Source organism: Haliaeetus albicilla, chromosome 9 (genome assembly GCF_947461875.1).
Source record: "Haliaeetus albicilla chromosome 9, bHalAlb1.1, whole genome shotgun sequence".
Taxonomy (NCBI): Eukaryota; Metazoa; Chordata; class Aves; order Accipitriformes; family Accipitridae; genus Haliaeetus; species Haliaeetus albicilla.
The window spans coordinates 34,119,797-34,140,131 of NC_091491.1; the positions used below are offsets into that span (position 1 = coordinate 34,119,797).

The following is a 20,335-nucleotide window of genomic DNA, read 5'->3' on the forward strand; positions in this document are numbered from 1 at the left end:
GGTTTAAGCAAGTAATCGCATGTTTAATTCTGATGTAATTACAAATTCAAATTGGCATACCTGGTCTGAGCTCAAGACCAGTGGGAGCTGAAGAATAGAAAGAAAAAATTTCAGAGCAGCTAATTCAATCAACTAGATTGTTTTTGGAAACTGAGTATTATGAATGAAAGTTTGAGCAGAGCAAGGGAAAAATAATTTCTCTTTCAGCATACAAAGAATACTTTATATTCAAACAGTAAAGCCTTTAAAAGAAGAACACAACTCGCTGTCTGTAAAGTCCACACTATCTCCCAGATGAAAAATAACCTGCTAAAATTATTTGCGACTTTCTTTTCTCACTGCTTTCTTTGGATACTTATTTGTAAAAAATAATTACACACCCTATACACACACAATGCTTTAAGGAGTCCTGATGCACTTTTTACAGCTCTAAGGAAATGCAGCTCTTGCTGTAGAGGAGAATGGCTGCTAAACAGCACAAGATATGTAAATGTGCAAGAAAACAACCCTTCTGTTTACAGACCACAGTTGTGTGACCCTTTAAGATAATTCGTGTAGAATTTAATGAAATTCAGTGTATCTGATTTAGAAATAATAGTCTTGTCCTGGCATAAATGAATTAAGTGTCTTAGGTGTCCATTCTGAAAAAGTCTTGTTTTGGTGAAGTGCCCTTTTACTAAATACTTCAGGAACAGTGGAATTTATTATGGACTCCAAACATAATTTTTACTTCATGGAGATGAATACCAGACTGCAAGTAGAGCATCCAGTTACAGAGATGATCACTGGAACAGACTTGGTGGAATGGCAACTTAGGGTAAGTGTTAATTGATTTTACATGTAGAGTTCCTCCTGTCTGGTGAATAGTGCTCTTCGATATTGCCTATGAGAGACCAGATAGGTTTTCAGATCCTCATCTCCTATTCAGCTAATACAGTAGAGTTTCCTTTGCTCCAAAGGAACATCTTGTATTACTGTATTTGATTGTAGAGCATTGTGTAGGTGCTCTGAATTCCAACAAAATCATCTTCTAGTTGTGTAGAGAAAAAAACCATTTTGTAAAGTATATTTAGAGAGGTTATAGAGAATGTGGAAAGTAGGAGGAGTAGGGTCCCGATCTTTCCCTTGCCATGCTGAATATTTTTTAACACTCTAGTTCAGATATATCTCTGGCCCAAAAATCATTCTTGGATCAGGCTGTAGGAGGAAAGCTTCATAAAAAACATGTGTCTGGTGTTATACCAGTGTAGTCACATTCTAAAATAAATGTATAGTTGTGTGGACTTGAAATAGGCTATTTCCTCACACACCCAATTTGCAGAGATTACTCACACGTTTGAATGACAACAGGAAGTTTTGGACCTTAGGGAACTGGAAATGAAAAACAATTCTGGTTAGTTAAATCCAGAAGTGAGGACGGCAGCACACATTAAGCTTAAGTAGATAGGATGCGGGGCATGTTTAGTGTAACCAGAAAGAAAATTAAAATGGCAAATGCTGATACAAAAAGGAGAAACTTGACTTTCTGATCTGGGAATGGAAATTGAACATTGAGTGCTGAGTTGGAGCAGGGATCAAACAATACTGGAAGAAAGATAAGATGAAAAGGTTCAGTGGCCTTGGCATGTGGCTTAATGAGTCAATAGATAAAAATGTCTTACCAGTTCTTGGAGAGATTATTTTTGTGAATCTGTATAGTATTACTCTTTCTTTGAAGACTAAGTTATATTCTGCTGTCTCTGCTGAAATCCGTAGTTTGGTGGCAGAAAGCAGAGTATGGAAAACCCCTGACACTTCGGAAGAAGATGAAATGTTGCTGCAGATTTTTTAATAGGAACTTGTATTTTCCCGTGTAGATGGAAATTGTGTAGCTTCCTGGTAAAGGGTCTCCTCTGCGCTTAACTGCAGCAGACTTCTTATTATTTTATCCCCAAAAGCCCCGTTTTTTCAGTCTCAAACTGGTGTGTTGCTGGTGTTTTTTGGTATTCCTGTATTTGTAATGTGAATTCCTTTGAGTAATAAAATGATGTTTCCTTCCCTGTTAAAATTTCTTAAATTGTTAGAAATCCCCTTAGAGAAACATTCCCTTAAATGTACAGGTCCCACAGTATACAGAGGAATCAACAGCATACGTCAGTAGTGCTGGCTGCCAGTAATCCATTTTATCATCTGCTTTTGGAGCAATTTTTCTCTAATAAAATCATGTGTTAGTGTCGTGGTTTAACCCCAACCAGCAACTAAGCACCATGCAGCTGCTCACTCACTTCCCCCCTACCCAGTGGGATGGGGGAGAAAATCGGGGAAAAAAAGTAAAACTTGTGGGTTGAGATAAGAACGGTTTAATAGAACAGAAAAGAAGAAACTAATAATGATAATACTAATAAAATGACAATAGTCATAATAAAAGGGTTGGAATATGCAAGTGATGCACAATGCAATTGCCTAGCACCCACCAGTCAACACCCAGTTAGCCCCCAAGCGGTGATCCTTCCACCACCCCCACTCCCCCCAGTTTATATGCTGGACGTGACATCCCATGGTATGGAATACCCCTTTGGCCACTTTGGGTCAGCTGCCCTGGCTGTGTCCCCTCCTAACTTCTTGTGCCCCTCCAGCCTTCTTGTTGGCTGGGCATCAGAAGCTGAAAAATCCTTGACTTTAGACTAAACACTATTAGCAACAACTGAAAACATCAGTGTTATCAACATTCTTCTCATACCTAACTCAAAAAACATAGCACTATACCAACTACTAGGAAGACAATTAATTCTATCCCAGCTGAAATGAGGACAGTTAGTTGACCAGGCTTTAACTTAATAATTTAATTATTTTTTGACATAACCAGTAGAAAAAAAATTAGTCTGTTTTTCCATTATGTTTTAACTGTGTGAAATATTAAGAGGTCAAATTACACAAAAATAATTCAAAATCCTTTGGTGACTCCCAGAGAAGAGGAAGGAGTAACTTTGGAATTAGCCTTTTATGACCTACCATGTGTTTTCTGCTTGTGCTTTTTTAATGTACTTTCTAGTTGTTCATGCTTAGAAGAAAGATATTTAATATTTCATACATTGGCACTCCAGAACATTGATCCCACATTAAAGAAAAAACCTATTGTTTTCAGGTTGCAGCAGGAGAGAAGATTCCCCTAATGCAGGAAGACATTGTGCTCCAGGGCCATGCATTTGAAGCTAGAATATATGCTGAAGACCCTAATAATAACTTTATGCCAGGGGCTGGGCCATTGCTGCACTTAACCACCCCACCACCTGATAGTTTCACCAGAATAGAAACTGGAGTCAGACAAGGTAAAACTGAAGGCAGTTGTGTAACCAGAAATACTTAACATCAAAAGCTTTTCTTTGTAAGCATTTCCCTCTTGGCTTAAATAAGTTTGTCTGCCGGTGTTGTTATAAAAACAGATCTTTACAGAATTATTCTTCCTTGTGATTGTCCTGTACTTTTGGTCAATCACTGAATATTTTCTTTACCTCTTTATTTACATATGTCCAAATTATTGTCCATTGGATCATGCTGATTATATTCTCATCACAATTTATCAATCCTGCATTCTGATTGCAGCAGAGAACTGAATTTGAGTAATGTTACCTCTACAAAAGTCTGTACTGAACTTGTCCTTGGAATTGAAATGCCAGGTCGCATCATTAAAGATTCATGTTCTTTAAGAACAGAGAGAAATGTGGCCATCAATTGTGTAAGAGTTTAATGCCATGTGGTGTGCAGTACTATGCATTACCAACTTTGAGAAATACTGGCTTAGTGTTACAGCATTTTTTTAATATATTTTAGGTGATGAGGTTTCTGTTCATTATGATCCAATGATTGCAAAGCTAGTTGTTTGGGCTGAGGATCGTCAAGCAGCACTGAGAAAGTTGCGATACAGTTTGCATCAATATAATGTAAGTAGAAGGAACGCAGTATGTTTTCAGATCTTGAGCTGACTTTGTGAACATCTTGAGCTAACAAAATATGGATAAAATATTACAGTAAAACAAAAGTGGTTTCTAAGAGGGAGCCGGCATTGCCACTACCATTTCAGATTCATTATTTGTTTGTAGAAGCTTTATTTTTTCCTAATTTGCATACTTTTTCCTTTGGTGGAGTGAGTAGAGATAAGTGTAAAGTCCAGTTTTACACAGAGATTTTTCTTAAGTTTGTGATATCTTCAGTTGGATGATGCAGCTAGAACTTTGTAGAAGACTAAGGCTAAACAACACCGTTTTCAATTGTATGAGCGTTCTCAAACTTAAACAAATTTGTAGGTGGAATTTGTGTCAGACAACGTTTGCTTGTAATTTCTAATTTATAAAAACAGTTAAATTTTTAGACTATACATGTGGTAAAGAAATATGGAGAATTTTTAATGCTCTCAGTTCTTTTTAAGAAACAGTCCCTTTTTCCCCTATGAAAAACTACAGGTGTTGTTCTATTTTCAAAAGTGGAACTCGGAAGGTTTGACTTGAGATGAGAATGAATATTATTTGTGCAGAATTAATTTACACTTTTAAATCAACAACATAAACATGATTGAGGTACTGAAAATGTTTGGCCCGCTATTATTTTAGCTAAAAATTAAGATTACGGCAAGTGAAAGAGATAAAAGAATTCCCTGGAGTTTTTTCAGAATTTTCTTAGTAGTTCTGTCAATAAATGTTGACAGTACAATATAGTTACCAGTTTCACCGTTTCTCTAAAATAGTTATTTCTATTTTCATGTTGTTTGCTTAGGTATTTTTCAGTACAGGAAATGGATAGTATCTAGTAAATTTATAAAAGTCACTCTTCCCATTTGTTACTATTAAAAGATGAAATATGGAATATCTGAAACTATTGTAACTCATTTTTATATGAGGTACTTTTCATATTAGGAATGTTCTTTTAAATACTCAGAGCATGATTTTCTGAAACAATAAGGTTTTTTTCCTAAATTACCCCCCATTACTATTGCTGGGAAACTTTCTTTGATTCCACAGTGGACAAACGTAACGTTCTGAAAACAGAGTGCTTTCTCAAAAGTTACTCTTGGTTTTTTTGTTGGTTTGTTTTTTTTTTTCTTATTAAAAGCAATGATTTCATTGCTAATAAATCAGACCAGTTGAATTAATTACATTTTATTGATAATCTTTGTGTTTTGATGTTGCTTTCTGAAGAAAGATTCATCTATCATCTATGCATAAGTTGAGCGGAAAGCTGTATATTCATTCCTAACTTCATTTCAATTTGGCAATATGCTGCTTTTTCTTTACAGATTGTAGGATTAAGCACCAACATTGATTTCTTACTGAGCCTGTCGGGACACCCACAGTTTGAGGCTGGAAATGTGCACACTAATTTCATTCCTCAACACCATGATGAACTATTTCCAACCAAAAAAGCAACCCCACATGAAGTTATGTGTCAGGCAGCTCTAGGACTCATACTGAAAGAGAAAATGCTAACAGATGCTTTTAGAGATCAGTCAGATGGTAAGGATCATTCTTCTTTTGTTTTGTTTTATTTTACTTGTGACTGGATGAGGCAGTGCTGTGAGCTCATGTGCAATTATTTAATTTGCACGCTCTCTTTTTGCCTTACTTTGTGCCTGCTCAGGGTTCTGCATTCTGGCATCTGTCAGATATTTACACACAGAGCAGACTATAACTCTTGTTAAGGGACAGGTATTGAATATATCACCACTGTAATGTACAGACTGCTTCCCACAGCACTTCAGATAGGCACTAGCTGAAAGACCTTGGGATTCATAATCAGTGTCACCATGTACTCTTTACTCTATACAAGCATAAACAGTGAGTATCTGTCACTATTATTCCTACAGTTGGCCCAAGGTCTTCAGAGATAAAACTGACTCTGCTAGGATTGGGAGAGGCAGTAGAGTTTAAGGAAATGAACAGGCCTCCAGCAGCTGAACATTCTTGAGTTCCAACACTGTTAATGGCTATACCAGTGGGGCGTGTGATTGCTGTTAACAAAAACTTCATATAAATCCAATATATGCTGCCAACAACCTCATTAATTTTCTTTCTTCCTCCACTTTAACTCTTCTGGAAATATGGGAAAGGGGGATTGGAAGGATTCCCATACACTATTGCCTTGCTTCAAGAGATGATAAACTAATCGGGCAATATCCGATAGCTGTATATCTGATCCATTCTCAGAAACGCCAAGTAATAGAAAACCCCTCAATCTTCCCGGGCAATTTGCTGCCATGTTTGACTACTCTTACGCTTGGAACCTTCACCTAAAGGTTAATCTGAATCTGCTATGTTGCAGCTGAATTCCCATACTTGTCTGTTCAAGGATGTGTTCATGGAGAACAGTCAACATCCTTCTTAGTAAGCGCTGTTGTTAGTGTCATGTCTTCTGTAGGTTACACAGCATTAGTTTATTCAGTGTTGAAGCTTGTCTGAGGGATTGTCACTATCTATTAAGTGGTTCCCCAGTCTTCTATGTTCAGTATAAATATATGATGGTAGTAATAGTAGGACAGTGATTTTATGGTGTAAGTTCTCGGTATTGTGTGTTGCCAAAGTAGAATGTAAGTAACATATTTGTGTATTTTGTGTTTTAGATAAATTCTCACCATTTGCATCCAGCACTGGTAGAAGAATAAATATATGTTATACTAGAAAACTGTCTCTGCTGGATGGGGAAAACAGTAAGTTAAAGAAGTGTGTGGAGGGAGAGGAGGTACTTACTGGATAAAATTACTTCAACTGGTGCTTGAAAATTCAGGCTAAGAAAGAGCGAATAGAAGCAGTATGTTTTATGCAATTTAAGCTGGGAATTCACAGAATTGCATGCTTAATCCACAATGTTAGATCTTGAGGAGGTGTGAACCAAATTCAAATGACAGTACTAATGTTCATCATTCAAATGAATAAGGTTGAGATTTTTAAAAGAGCTGAGTGCCGTTGACTTTTTTTTTTTTACTTCACTTTGGTGTGAAAGTGCTGAGTGCTTTTTCCCATCAAAAACCGCTTTTCTGTCCAGCTAACTTAATACAGATTTCAGAGCATAACCTCAGGTGTTCATCTGTGAAAAACAAATTGTTTAGAATTCTGCAGAATTCTGGTTCTAGAATAATGAAGTCTGCAGTGTGTACTAAGCTAAGCTGAAAATACTTGTTCTTTTCTTAGTATTGGTGGGTCTCTGTTTTTTTTAATCAAGAAAGATAGACTAAACATTGTTTATATGTCATTATTTTCTAGATGCTATAATTAAATCTACTCACATATACATATTTTGTTTTATTGAACAGTTGTGGATGTAGCTGTAAGTTACAATCAAGAAGGGTCATACAAAATGCAGGTACAAGTCCAATTTTTTCAGATATTTCGTTAGATAAAAGAAGAATCAGTTTCTTGTAGACTTCTCTTGGTATTAACTGTTCCTGAAGTTGCTTGGTAATTACTGATACAGGATTCTATTTTTGGTTTGTTTGCAGCTGTTGTTGTAGACTATTATTTTGGCCTGAAATTATCTTTGCTAGATGCTGGATTAGCATGGAAGAGCTACTAAAATGCTTCTGAAAATAAGGCTAAGAAAAGTATTTGTTTTTCCAGTGTTTAAAGATCTTGCTCTTTATCTTTCTCTTCCTTAAATTTGTCTTTCTAAAACATTGGAAGTTACAATTAAATCTGCATTTAAAAAGACTTTTTTTCCACAGGACTTCTGCTTTTTCTGTGCATGAGATGGATCTCCTGTGGGATAAATAAAAGCTTTCTAGAGCACTATCTGTAAGATAACACTTTTTGTATTTTGAAGATGGAAATTGGAAAGTGATTACCAAATGAGATGAGGAATGATGAGAGTAGTAAATCTTCTGGTTAAATAATTGAATGATACCCCATAGAATTGGCTTTTTTCTCTGTCTATGCTACAGAGATCCTATAGGATACAACTCAAGATGCTTTAAACGTATTTTTGTGTGTGCATGTGTGATAGTCTCCAATTGTGTTGCTTATAGGGGTTGTGTTTTGCTGAGTGTTGAACTTCGTTCTTGCATAACCTGGAGTCAAATGGGTTTTGTCTCTGATTTGGCACCCAGAATGATCGCATGCTTGAGAATGCGGTCTTTCTGTAGTTCAGCTTCTTGTTTCCAATATTCAGAAAAGGGGAATTAATGAGAATAAGTCAGTATTTATGAACTGCTTAGACTGTATAGAGATGAGCATGCTAGAAAAATAGTGAGAAAATTATTGTGCTTTCATGTGTATGACCACATGTTGGGTAACTTAAACCCTTATTTCTACTATACGAATAGTGAGATAACCCACATCCCTCAGGTAATACCCAGGTTATTTTGAGTGTATTGATTACATACATAATGCAGGAAAGCTTTTACACTTTAGGCTTATCTCATATAAGTAATGTCAGCAAAAAATAAAAAGAGGCTGGAAGGAACGCTGAGTGGGGCCTTTTGGGGATGGGAAGTGCAACTGGGGAGAATGTAGAGTCCCAGGGAAGAAGGAAGAATGGGGGTTGAGATGGAAATGGAGAGAAGCTGGAGATAAGGGATGGAGAAATAGAATCGGGAGCTGATTATGCGGAGGACAGTGCCTCTGGGGTGCTACAAAACCTGTCCTGAGGCCAATCTGCTAGAGCAGGTTGCTGGGCCGTGGAACTGGCAAGAACTGACAGCGCTGCCCAGGGTATTGCCCTAATTTGTGCCCCTGCTCAGGGTACTAATCAGACAAATTATTTTTTTCTCAGGGATCAGTATCAGATCAACAGTGTCCTTTCAATACATGTTATAAGGTCTTCATTCAGTGGAAAAGTAGTGTGCAACTATATAAATGAAGACTGAATTTTATCTCTAGTCGTAACATCCTGAAAGACCAGCAAGTCTCTGATTCTTTGCTCAGTGATGTTAGACTTAGAACTAAAAATATCAGTTAAATGTAATGCTCTTATATTCATATTCTTACTGTCTGTGAATTCTGAAGTTGTGGCAGAGATGCAGTTTCTGTTGATGTAGATGAAAGGGTTACCTACAAATAAATAACCTTTCCATTTGGTCTTTCTTTTGCAGCTTTGGTGTCGAATTGACACTGTTCCCATTACTTCTCTCCTCTACTCCTTTGTAGGTTTACTGAATATATTTTAGGTTTTATATTATAAGCTTCTAAGACTGAGGAAGTTACCTGTCTTTTGGATAGCATCGTGGAATCTTATGACGTCAGCTGAATAGTATGGATTTTTCAGTTTGAAGAAAGTGAAGATGCTAGGACAGATTAAAAATACTGGATTATAGTAGCATGACTAAACTGAATGTTCTGGGTTTTTTTAGTTTTTCCTGAGAAATAGCATACCTTTGTGTTTTGCTGAGTGCTAGTGCATAGCTGATGATAAAAATTGTCCTGGGAGAGCATATTAGCTAATCTTCTGAGCTGATTGCACTGGATACAGAATACAGTCTGTTAACTGAAAAATAAAGGATGCATAAGATTTTAAAAGATTTTTTTTTTTTTTAATTCCACAATTATCTATGAAGAATCATGGGTTATGAGTGTATACTACAAATACTAACTTTTGGTTTATTGCTCATGAAGGGTTAGCCTTTGTCCTTACAAAAGCATTTAACTTTCAGATTCAAGATGAAACGTTCCTGATATCTGGAGAGATCTTCAATGAAGGTGATTCAGTTTACTTGAGGTCTTCAGTAAATGGAACCGTGTGTAAGTCCAAACTGGTCATTTTGGACAACACCATTTATCTCTTCTTTCCGGTAAAGTTCCTTTCTTTATTATCACAAGTATAAAATTTCAGAGTTTTATCCATGTAAATGAACAATATAAATTGCAAGAGAATGTGAAAGAGAATCACAATTTCAAGTCCTAATGTTGGCCCATAATGTTTTGATACTTGATTGATTTATAGCTGTAATTGCAAGTTAGTTGCTTATGGTCAGTGAGTGAGAAAATGAATTCCTTTTAGAAAGATAAAATACAATTAGGTGAATCAGAGTTGCGAATGAAGGTTTGGGAGGGGGGAACACAAAATATTAAAATGGTCAAGTATCTAAGTTTGTCATAGAACAATAGCAATTACTTCAAACTGACAATTACTTGAAAGTGCTTGTAACTGATATTTTTATTTCAGTTACATTTATTAAATTAAATTATAAGAAAGAAATCAGTATTGGTCTGGGGAAGGGTAACTTCAGCTAATATTAAAAAATTGGAATTAGGAGTTACCATGGCGTTGTCTGCATTGCATGAGTAATGGCATTTGAAAGAAGAGGTACCCTGATTCACATTATTAGGCTGGTAATTTTTTATTTGCAGTTAAAAAGATTACAGGGCCTTAAAGTAACTCAATAAAAATGTAATCTAGATAAGTGAATTATTATGTATTGGTTTCAATAATTAACCTCTAGCTCTGAGCCCCTTAAGACTTTCAGCAGAATGCAGTGAAAACTTTGCTGGCAAAGCCCAGTTTTCTTGTGGTATCAGAGTGGAGTCTGCAGTGGGGGATCTAGAAGAAATCACAGGAGTTTTAGGATGTGGGTAGGATGTGGGGGAGAACAAGTCTTTGGGAAACTCTGGGTAGCAAGTCTGAGAAGAATTAGGGGATTTTGAATAACAGTGAGAATTTTTCACTAAACTTAGCACTGAATCCATTTTATTGTAAATTGTGAAACACTCATATTGACAATGCTTGACAGTGAGGATGCCAACATCTTTCTTACTTGTTGCAGCAGCCTGCCTACCCCTTCTGCAAACAGCCTTTACGTGTTTTCTAAAACCTTCTGTGCTGTTGCTGCGTGAATAGGGAAGGTGTGGGTTTGGTACAAAGGTCCATATGGAGTCTCTTTCACAGAGGTAGTTCCTTCCTTGCTGATCCTTAGCAGCAGCAGGTGTGGCTTTTAAGGACTTAGACATCAGCAAAGTAGTAAGCATGCCATAAGCAAGTCCTTTTACTGCCCTGACCTCAGTAGTCTGCCACCCTAAACAGTTGACTCGTTTGCCTAAAGCTGGATCAGTTCTTTCCCTGTATGTCAGCATGTGTACTAGTGGTATTATTTTATGTTGTTAGCTCATATGTCATTGATTTTATTTCTGTAGGAAGGTAGCGCTCAGATTGGCCTTCCTGTACCCAAGTACTTATCTGCAGTGAGTTCAGTGGGAATGCAAAGTGGTGCTGTAGCGCCCATGACAGGCACAGTTGAAAAGGTAATTATAATAATATGGGTGGGAAATTGATTCTCCAATATATATCCAAGTTCACTCTTCCAGAAATGATGCTTGCTTCTGTGCTGCCAGGAAATAATCAGGGCCAGAAATGTCAGTGCTGTGTGACTTCTCCCAATTGGAAAAAGCCCTGTTTACTCTGAGTTTTCAGCAGCCACCCAAGAGTTTTTCAGGCTTCTAGTCTTCTTTTTCTAGAGCTCTGAAAGATCAATATTTAACTAATCCTACTGCTTAAATAATTTTTTCTTCATCTTAATTACTTTCTAAGTTGAAGTTCCCTGAAGTGTTACAGGCTGTTTGATCCATTTCATCTAACCAAAAGAGTGAGATGCTAGATGCACTTGCAAAAAAAAGAAATACTCAGAAGTGCCTTTTTTGTTAAGCTGTTTTGCTGCTTCTGTTTCTGGTTTTGTTTCTTTTTTGTTAGCTCACCAAGTCTTGTGTATTTCTCTGTACAGTGACAAAGTTTCAGCAGAAAAGAGATTTCCAGGAGAGTTTAGTAGTTAAAGGATTCTGCTAGCAATAAAAAGGCGTGAACCCTTTCAGAGGGTGGAGTACATTGAATGTGGATCTCTTACATACTGAGTGAACGCTCTAAATCAGAATTATGGTAGAACAACTAGGTGGCTCCTGCAATCTTCTTTCTGGATTTTGTTTTAAAAACAGCTTTAGGGATTGGCTCCAGGAAGAGGTTCTGTACTTTCTCTCTCAAAATACAAGCTCTTAAGCCCAGAAAGGGTGGAATATACATTGTCTCTTCTAGTGTTTCTTCTTTGATACATAAATGGCTTCCTGGTCATCCTTTTAGCTGTTACCGAACCTCTTTCTATAGCCTCTGACTTCTTCCCTTGAGTATTATCTAGAGAACTCAGGTACTCAGTTCAACAATAATAAAGATATTATGAAGCTGTTTTACAAAACCACACTCAGTGGATTGTGCTAGCCAAGATCCAGCTGATGATTTTTAGTGGTACAGACATGCATGATTTTTCCCAATTTTCTCTTGAATTGTAGGTGTTTGTGAAAGCAGGGGATAAGGTTAAGATTGGAGACCCTCTAATGGTTATGATAGCTATGAAAATGGAGGTAAGTGACGTACAAAAGGTTTTAATTATTGAGAAAATAAAAATCTGGTCAGAATGTAATAATTTTTATTGAAGTGTGGTGCAGAGTGTAGCTTGCAGATGTCAGTATCCCTTCATATGCTGTGAAACAAGTGTTGTGTCTGACTAGATTTTAGAGGATTATATTTGCTGTTATTTTATTAACAAATGATGATTATATAATCCATGGTATTCTGCAGATGTTTTAACATTCATTTGGTTAGCTTTGCCAATCCTTCTCTCCCTTCCCCTCCTTTCACTTTTCTAGCAGAAAATTGTCTAGGTGTATCTTCTGATCACTGTTTCTGATACAAGCATATGTAATGTCTGCAGTTACTTCATGCAGAAATTTAGCTAATGGTGACTTTGTAAATATGCCCACGATTTTTTTTTGTTCATAATATTTTTGTTTTTATTTACATAAAGTTTTACCAAGAGTACACTAAAAATTCTTTGTAATTGTCCACGTGGCGTTCAGTGGACTAGCATTTTGGCCATTGTATCTTGTCACATGGCTTGACCATGGCTCAGTTTGTTTGAACTATAGTTTTTGTAGCCTGAACTGGTTTGGTTTGGCTGTTAGTTTATTTTGAATACCAGTTTGTGGTAGCAGAATTAACATTGTTGAGAAAATTTACCTTTCTTTTATCATGCCCTTTTCTAAACTACACTAAAATTACATGAAATACAACTGCGCGCTAAAAAAAATTACACCCAAAATTATTTGCAATTGGATGCTAAATGCTTGTCGCTCTCCAGCTGATACCTCAGACTGATATCATCTGATTTGTTCTTTTTTTTTTTTTTTTCAGTGCTATTGAAATATAAAATATAAGATGTAAAAAGCAAACTATTATTTAAATGAATCCTTGCTTAGATGTAAGGATTTAATATCTGGTATTAAGTGTTTTGATATTAGACTAACCCTATGTAGAAAACTACCAACAAACAAAACTTCAGTGGAAAACTAACCTGATACAATAACAAGTAGACGAATTTGGGGACTGGTATGTAAACATGCTATTCCTTTACTGCCACTAGTAGCTGTATTTGTATTTCATCTGCGTTTTGCCAAATACCTGTTCAATAAAGACCCCTCCTAGCCAGTGAACAAAAATATCTTTAGTAAAACCGCACATTCCTCTTAAAGGAATAAATCTGCTATATGATTAACATTTTGGACTAAAACTGCATTATTTCTGCCTGGTATTTATAATAATAACAGAAAGTATTGGTGAAGTAAAATAACATTCAGTTGTTCATTCTTCAAAATATAACATTATACAGCATTTTTGTCCCCAGTATACTTAAAAATACTAAATAAATATTGATAAGAAAGTAAAACTTGGAAAAAGGACTGGGATAACATTTTAAAAGGAGGTTTAAAATAAATATACATGTGTCGGAGGAAGTAATTAAGTGTGTTCTGTTCTAATTGCACCAAAGAGTAATATTAGCATTTGCTGGGGGCGGGGAGGGGGGGCACCTGAGAGAGGGAGAGAGCAGGAAAAATAAGTACTCTGCTGCTTCACTATTGATCTGTTTCTATGCAGCATACCATAAGGGCTCCAAAGGCAGGAGTGATTAAAAAGGTTAATTTCCAAGAAGGTGCCCAGGCCAATAGACACGCTCCGCTAGTTGAATTTGTGGATGAAGAGGCCGAGTCAAAATAAAATTCAAGGAGGGTGCATTTTATTTTTTCTACTTTGCTGATTTTCTCTCAGGAGAAGATTTCTTCATATTTTCAGCAAACTGTTTTGTATAATAGAGTGGGGAATTGGTTTCCTCTGCACTTTCTGCATAGTTTGACTGTAAATTATGCTGACTTTACTGAAATCTGGGTATCACTATACTGTAATCGTATATATAACTTGTGGACCTACGTGATTGTTGTTCAGTGGTTATGTTTGCCTGTGAAAAGGCATTAGACTGGAAAAAGATGCGGAACTCTTAGTAAGGACTGTAAGTTACAGACTGCTAGGGTTCTTCTGCCTACTTTTTCATTCACCGCTGCCTTTTTTCTGTGAGATGCGAGAGGTTTGATTTGAAGGAAATCTGAAAGGTGACAATTGTTTTATGAATTAATTTCTGTGGCAAAACTCCTGCTTGTGGTTATGTTTTTGCCTGAATATGGAATTCAGGATTGTTCCTTAGTTCAGGATCCCTCTCAGTCATTTTTGGTGCATCTTTTTTCCCATTTACCTCAATGAGTAGTAAAAATTTGCATTTCAAAAATTATTTTAATATACCTTGAAATATCCGATACAAAGCATTTTTCACATACATATTAACATTTGCTATGCTAATCAAAGTTGGAACATAATTGCTTTCCAAAAATATAATTTGATCTTTAAACATGAAGTAGTAGCTCAGAAAGATGATAAGCTTATTTAATACTTTTAAAAGTGTGCCAAAATAAAATACTGACTTAAAAATCCTCATTACTTTACTTATATTGTTCATGTTCTAGTATATCACTTATTGGCTGGAATGAAGTATACCAAAGTCTTTATAACAACATGAAATGTTACTAAAAATAATAGATTTTTTTTTTTTTTTGTATCTGCAGTATTGCAGAAGGGAAAATGGGTAGGTTTTTTGATGGGCAAAGAAAATATTTCTTAAACACAGCATACTGTTCATTTGCCATAAATTTATTTTAACTTGTTTAAAAAGCACCTCAGAGAAACAGGAAAAGGAAAAGAAAAATACGTTTTAATTGTTGTAAACTTGCAAAATCTTTTTGCCTTTTAGTTAAGGTAAAGTTCTGCTTGTCGTATGAACTTTTTATATACTAATTTAAGATGATAGTATTGTTTATACTGCAGAAAGGAATAAACACAGATGCTGCAGTGATCCCAAACTTGTAGTTACATCTGTGCAAATGGATCCTTGTACTTACCTGAAATCTCATTTCTGAATCAATATACAGTGTCATGGGGAATTCTCTGATCTGATTCCTGTAACTGTGCAGCCTTGCCTGCAATGCAGACAAAAATTGTAAAAAAGTAATGGCTCTGGTCTGTATATTAAAAGCATACAGTAACACTTTTAAATTTTCCTTGTAATCCAATAGCCACCTAACAAAAAAACTACACTTCACTGATTGTCTTGTAGAATATTGCCACAGTGATTTTTATTTACTGCAAAATAAAAATTAAGCTTAATTTTGAAAATTTGTTTTATTTTTCTCAATTTTGTTCTTTCCTTGGTTGCTTATGTTTATGCATTAGAGGGTTTTAAGCAGCTGTTTATGTATCATCAGCTGATATTTGACAGACCACAATCTTCAGATTGCATTTAGGAGGCAGTAATCCAGACAGTGGTCATGGGTTTCACTGCAGGTAAGTAACTCACAGCATGAGGTTCTCTGTCCACTAAGTCTGCACTGCTTGCTTCAGCCAGCTAGTAAAACAAGAACATGTTCCTTGGAAGCTGACAAAATGTCCTCCCTTAGGAATGAAGGGAGACAAATAATTTTACCAGTTTTAATTTCCCCTCACTTCTGAAAATTAACTGTTAGTTTTTTTCTCTGTAGGTTTCCACTGAGACTGATTTTTCAAATAGTGATGGTTTTGTTTATTTCAGAATAAAATTTCTTGCGGAATTCACTGTCAGAATTTGCACACTTGGAGGTGTTTTGCTGCAATGTGATTTAACTGAACTTAGAGATGCACAAAGAATTATTAGAGATAGGGTGTTCCTGTAACCCAGAATTTTAATTTGCAAAATATTCAGAAATTTTCTGTTTATTACTAATAAATCTTTGTGTTATTAATGTGAATTGATAAGAGCCATATGATAGTAACATAGCTGTAACTAAACTGTTGTCTGTAGAACACTTAATGGTAGAGTAAAAAAGAAAAAAATTGGTAATTGTTTAAAATGCAGTATTTTAGTATTTGAGCTAAAAGGATAATCTCTGCCAGTTATTCATTATCAATATACCTTTTCATATAGTGCTGTAGTTCTGATACAAGAGTCATAGATATTATAGAAACAATGAATCTGAACTGAATCTAATTGTAATGATCTACTCTTGCTGCCAGAGGAGAGAGAGGACCGGGTCACAGGATATGTAGTTTGGCCACAGTTGATAGTCTACAGGAAAGAATGAGGGCATTAGTGTTCCAGACTGGCTTCTGGGAGACAGGATCAGGGAGTAACACCCTCAGTGAGCTTACTGGTCAGCTTGTTATATCAGGTATGTAACATCCTTGGTAGTGTGCATGTTACCATATCAAAATCACAGTCCATCATAAATGTTAGTTACCTACCCGTGGGGATCTGTCTCTCTTGCACTCTTCAGCTGCTGTCAATTGCTATAGCTTATACCCAGGCAAGATCTGTGGTGTTGAGCCTGAATTCATGCTCAATCAGTGATTAGGACACAGGGAGTGGAAAGCAGGAGAGCAGGACTGTGTTTTTATTTCAGCCACTGACTCACTGTGACTTCAGGCAGGTCACTCAGTAGATACTTGCCTGTGTTTCCTCCTATTTAATGAGGTTGATGGTAATCAAAACACTGCAAAACTTGTGGACACAGTGATTTATAAATAATTATTTTCCATGCTTGCTGGTAAAATTGTAATTTCAGATGTAAACTATTTTTACTTGTAAGGTTATTTTTTTTACCTTTTATACAGTAAATATCTATACCAGTGAATTGTAAAAAATAGTTTCCAATGTGTATTGAATCCTTTGTTGCAATGGTTGTACTACCTAGTTACCAGAAAATCCTAGCTTCTGTCTTCATGATAATTAAAAAATGAATACTTAAGTGTTTTGGCAGGACCTTTAAAACTTAGTCAATGGTAGGAGGAAAAAAAAAAAGTTGATCTGAGGACACTATTCTTTTATTAAAACAAGTTGTACCTATTATAAAGGGCATATCAACCGGTGCACTTATCACAGGTATATTAATTTCTGTTGATTATTCATCTGTTCAGTCAGATCAGGAATTATTTGACTGTGTTCTATCTGTTCTGTTTGTAAAAAGCTCAACAATGCTGTGTAGAATGTGTTTACTGAACAGTCAATGGCAATGGATTAAGGTCTGAACTTACAGCTTTTACACAAGGTATGTTCTCAACAGATACTTTAACTGCTTGTACAGTTATGTTCAAAATGATAGATCTTTACACGTGAATGCTTCACAGGTAAATATCACTTAGTATCTTTATGATACTGGGGCACAGCTGTCTGCATAAAGATTTCATTTGGAAAGTAATATACACTACTGAATGTCATATTAAAAAAAATCAATATTGCAGAAATTTGTAATTGAAACCTTGGCATTTATTTTTATGTAGACTGATTGCATTTCTTGAAAGAAGAGAGTGTGGGTTCTAAAAGCAATGCAATATATTTTGTGAGACATTTGATGTTAGCTTAAAACCTCTTGATTATATGATGAATCCATGTTAAAATAAACGTGGATGTTCTGGTTGAATACCCCGTATTTCTTATTATAGCAGTAATAAGCAAGTAAAATGCATGTCTAGAGTCCTACTGGGTTTTGAAATTATAATGGTAGCTGGATTTTAGCTTTAATCTGTTTTCCATATAAACAGTTCTGGTGCCAAAAAGTTGCTCTTGAAATGGTAATTTGTGTCTGTGAATGGTAGCCAATCTACTCACTTAAAAAGTAGGGAAAGTGGGAGATGTTAATGTACTGAAGTCAGCAAAGCTCCAAAGAGTGTCTGGTCAGAAAGACTGCTGCTGAGAGCTGAATCCCTCTTTTGTCTCTCTGAAAAGGAAAGAGGCATCTTACTCTGGGCTCTACTGTTTAGCTCACTCATCAGTGTGCACTGGTGCACACACAAACACTCAGTGATAAATACTGGTACGATAACTGCAGCCAGAGACCCCACACATGTTCAGTGTCCTGTGCTAAGCATCCCAGAAATGTAAAACATAGCTCCTGCTCTATAGAGTTGTAAAATGAGATAAAATGTGAACTAGACTAAACAAATTTAAAAATGGAACTGTTACATACAGATGTGGTTAATGCATGTTTTCCTTGAAGTTTGCCCCACTGTATTGTTGTTGATAGCTAGTCACGGGCACGGAGGTTACAGTTTGCCACTTAGATATCAGAAAACTTATATTAGCTGGGTTGTGTAGACAAGTTCCCAAAAACCAGTTTGCTGTTATGACAGTGTGAGGAGTGGAGAAGTCTAAATGTGTGTGACATGTATGACAGGAGGCAAGAGTCACCTTATTACCCTTGCTTTGTATGTCTGCTTACCTCAAGGCAAAAGGCTCTGCCTCCCATACATGTAACTTAAATTACTGTTTCATGTATTAACAGCAAAATATGTGCTCTGAATTGGGATGGCTTATTTTTATTAAGCTGAACAATTAAAGATGGCACATACAGAAAATCACTGTGATTGATAGGAAAATAGTGTGTTTCAGTATCCTAGATTCTTGAAATCGCCCATAATTCTTTGTAATGAGAATGGAAGGATGCTTACAGTTCAAAGGTGTAGGTTTTAATCATGATGTCATAGCTATGATGGCACTGTCTGGTTTATAGCTTGGGAAATTTCAAATCATTCTGTTTACAAAGATCATATCTTGTTTACAGAAGTTCTGAACTAAAGAAATGTCCATATCATAAAAATCAACTAGCTATCTCAATTCTTATTACCCTCTCATTTCTTAATTCATATTACTTAAAATGCCTTGATTGTAGTGTACGTATCTCAGTACTTCTAATGAGTTCCGAAAAAAATACAGAAGTCTTGCAGTCTGTTGCCCGTTAGATGTCCTGGAAAGTCTTAGTTTATTGAGGCCAGGGTATAGTTAGGTATATAAGAAATTTTCAGACTTTCTTAGGCTCACTGAGCTGACTTTTCTTCTTTGTCACATAAACCTGTCCTGCTCCCTCCCGAGGATACTGTCATGTCAAACCTGGCTCCTAACAGTGCATTGGACTGGGTGTAGTAACTTGTTAATTTCTTGTGTAATGCAGGAAGGATGAAAAACTTAATAGAAGGTGAACACCCTTCCCTGCAACCTATTAACAACAATCTTCAGATACTGGCGATGTGCCAGTTTACAGGTTAAATTGTTTAGACACCTAAAGGAGGACTCAGGCTGTTTACGTCCTCTCTGCTTCTTTCAATGCATTAGAAATTATTATGGGCCGATACAGACATTCCAGCTGGTATCATTTGAACAGTGGGGTAGGAGCAGACCATTGGGTCCGTACCTATGGATGCTAAGGAACTTCCAAGCCTTTAGAGTGGCATTAAATCTCCTTGTGCAGGATAGTTCGTGGGACTTTGTTCTTTTAGTTAAACATGAGGTCAGTGTTTGCATGCAAAGGGCCATAGTTGTAACCACTTTATGGCTATTCCATCAGTGTAAGGTGAATTGGTAGTTTCACTTTCTAGAGCAGAAAGCAGCTGACAAAAAGATGTGGGGGTTAGAAAGACATTTCTAGGCCAAGCTGTTCCAGGTGATTGTTATCCTTCATAAAGCTTTGGGCCTCTTCCTCAGAAAGTGCTCCAAGTGGAAGTTCTCAGCAAGGGGATTATACTAAATGGACTCTGCATTGACTTAATGTGAGGCTTGCTTCTCTATCTGCTCAAGAAGAGAGCTCAAGTCAGTGTAAAACAGATTAATGTTATATTCAGAACTATGCATTTGGCACACTTGGATTTAAAAAAATTACTGACTGGTTCTCCTAGGGTTCACATGAGAGGGTAAAACATCATTAGATCACACAACAAAACAAGGCAAGTGTGTCAGCCTTACCGTAAATTAAGTCATCATGTTACTGCAGTCATAGTGATTATGCTGCATGTGGATTGCACAATGAATGATATTTCCTTTTAGTCTTTATCACTGAATGCATGCATCATGTTTACAAATAGCAGAGCTGCTTATCACTGGTCTGATTTGGTGTGTCATGCTGGATGGAGTTGGACAAAAGTTAACAAGTTAACAAGCCCAATTTAGACAACTTCCTATAAATATGTACAAATATGCTTTTTGGCAGCCTCATGG

The 20,335-nt window shown here is 36.3% G+C and overlaps 1 protein-coding gene across 4 annotated transcripts in view; it reads left to right on the top strand.

Moving 5' to 3' along the window:
• MCCC1 (methylcrotonyl-CoA carboxylase subunit 1) overlaps window positions 1–15,492 on the top strand; it is a 22,842-nt gene extending 7,350 nt beyond the window's left edge. For 2 of the 4 annotated variants that reach the window (XM_069792624.1, XM_069792626.1), the window contains exons 10-19: window positions 690–817; window positions 3,125–3,308; window positions 3,811–3,920; window positions 5,270–5,486; window positions 6,590–6,676; window positions 7,280–7,329; window positions 9,611–9,748; window positions 11,088–11,195; window positions 12,228–12,299; window positions 13,870–15,492. In XM_069792624.1, the coding sequence (XP_069648725.1) occupies window positions 690–817; window positions 3,125–3,308; window positions 3,811–3,920; window positions 5,270–5,486; window positions 6,590–6,676; window positions 7,280–7,329; window positions 9,611–9,748; window positions 11,088–11,195; window positions 12,228–12,299; window positions 13,870–13,989 (1,214 nt within the window). In that variant the 3' untranslated portion in view covers window positions 13,990–15,492. Of the gene's footprint in view, window positions 1–689; window positions 818–3,124; window positions 3,309–3,810; window positions 3,921–5,269; window positions 5,487–6,589; window positions 6,677–7,279; window positions 7,330–7,687; window positions 7,758–9,610; window positions 9,749–11,087; window positions 11,196–12,227; window positions 12,300–13,128; window positions 13,505–13,869 lie in introns of those variants that run through there. The other 2 variants (XM_069792625.1, XM_069792628.1) reach the window with 2 other exon arrangements.
• The last annotated feature ends 4,843 nt before the right edge of the window (window positions 15,493–20,335 follow it).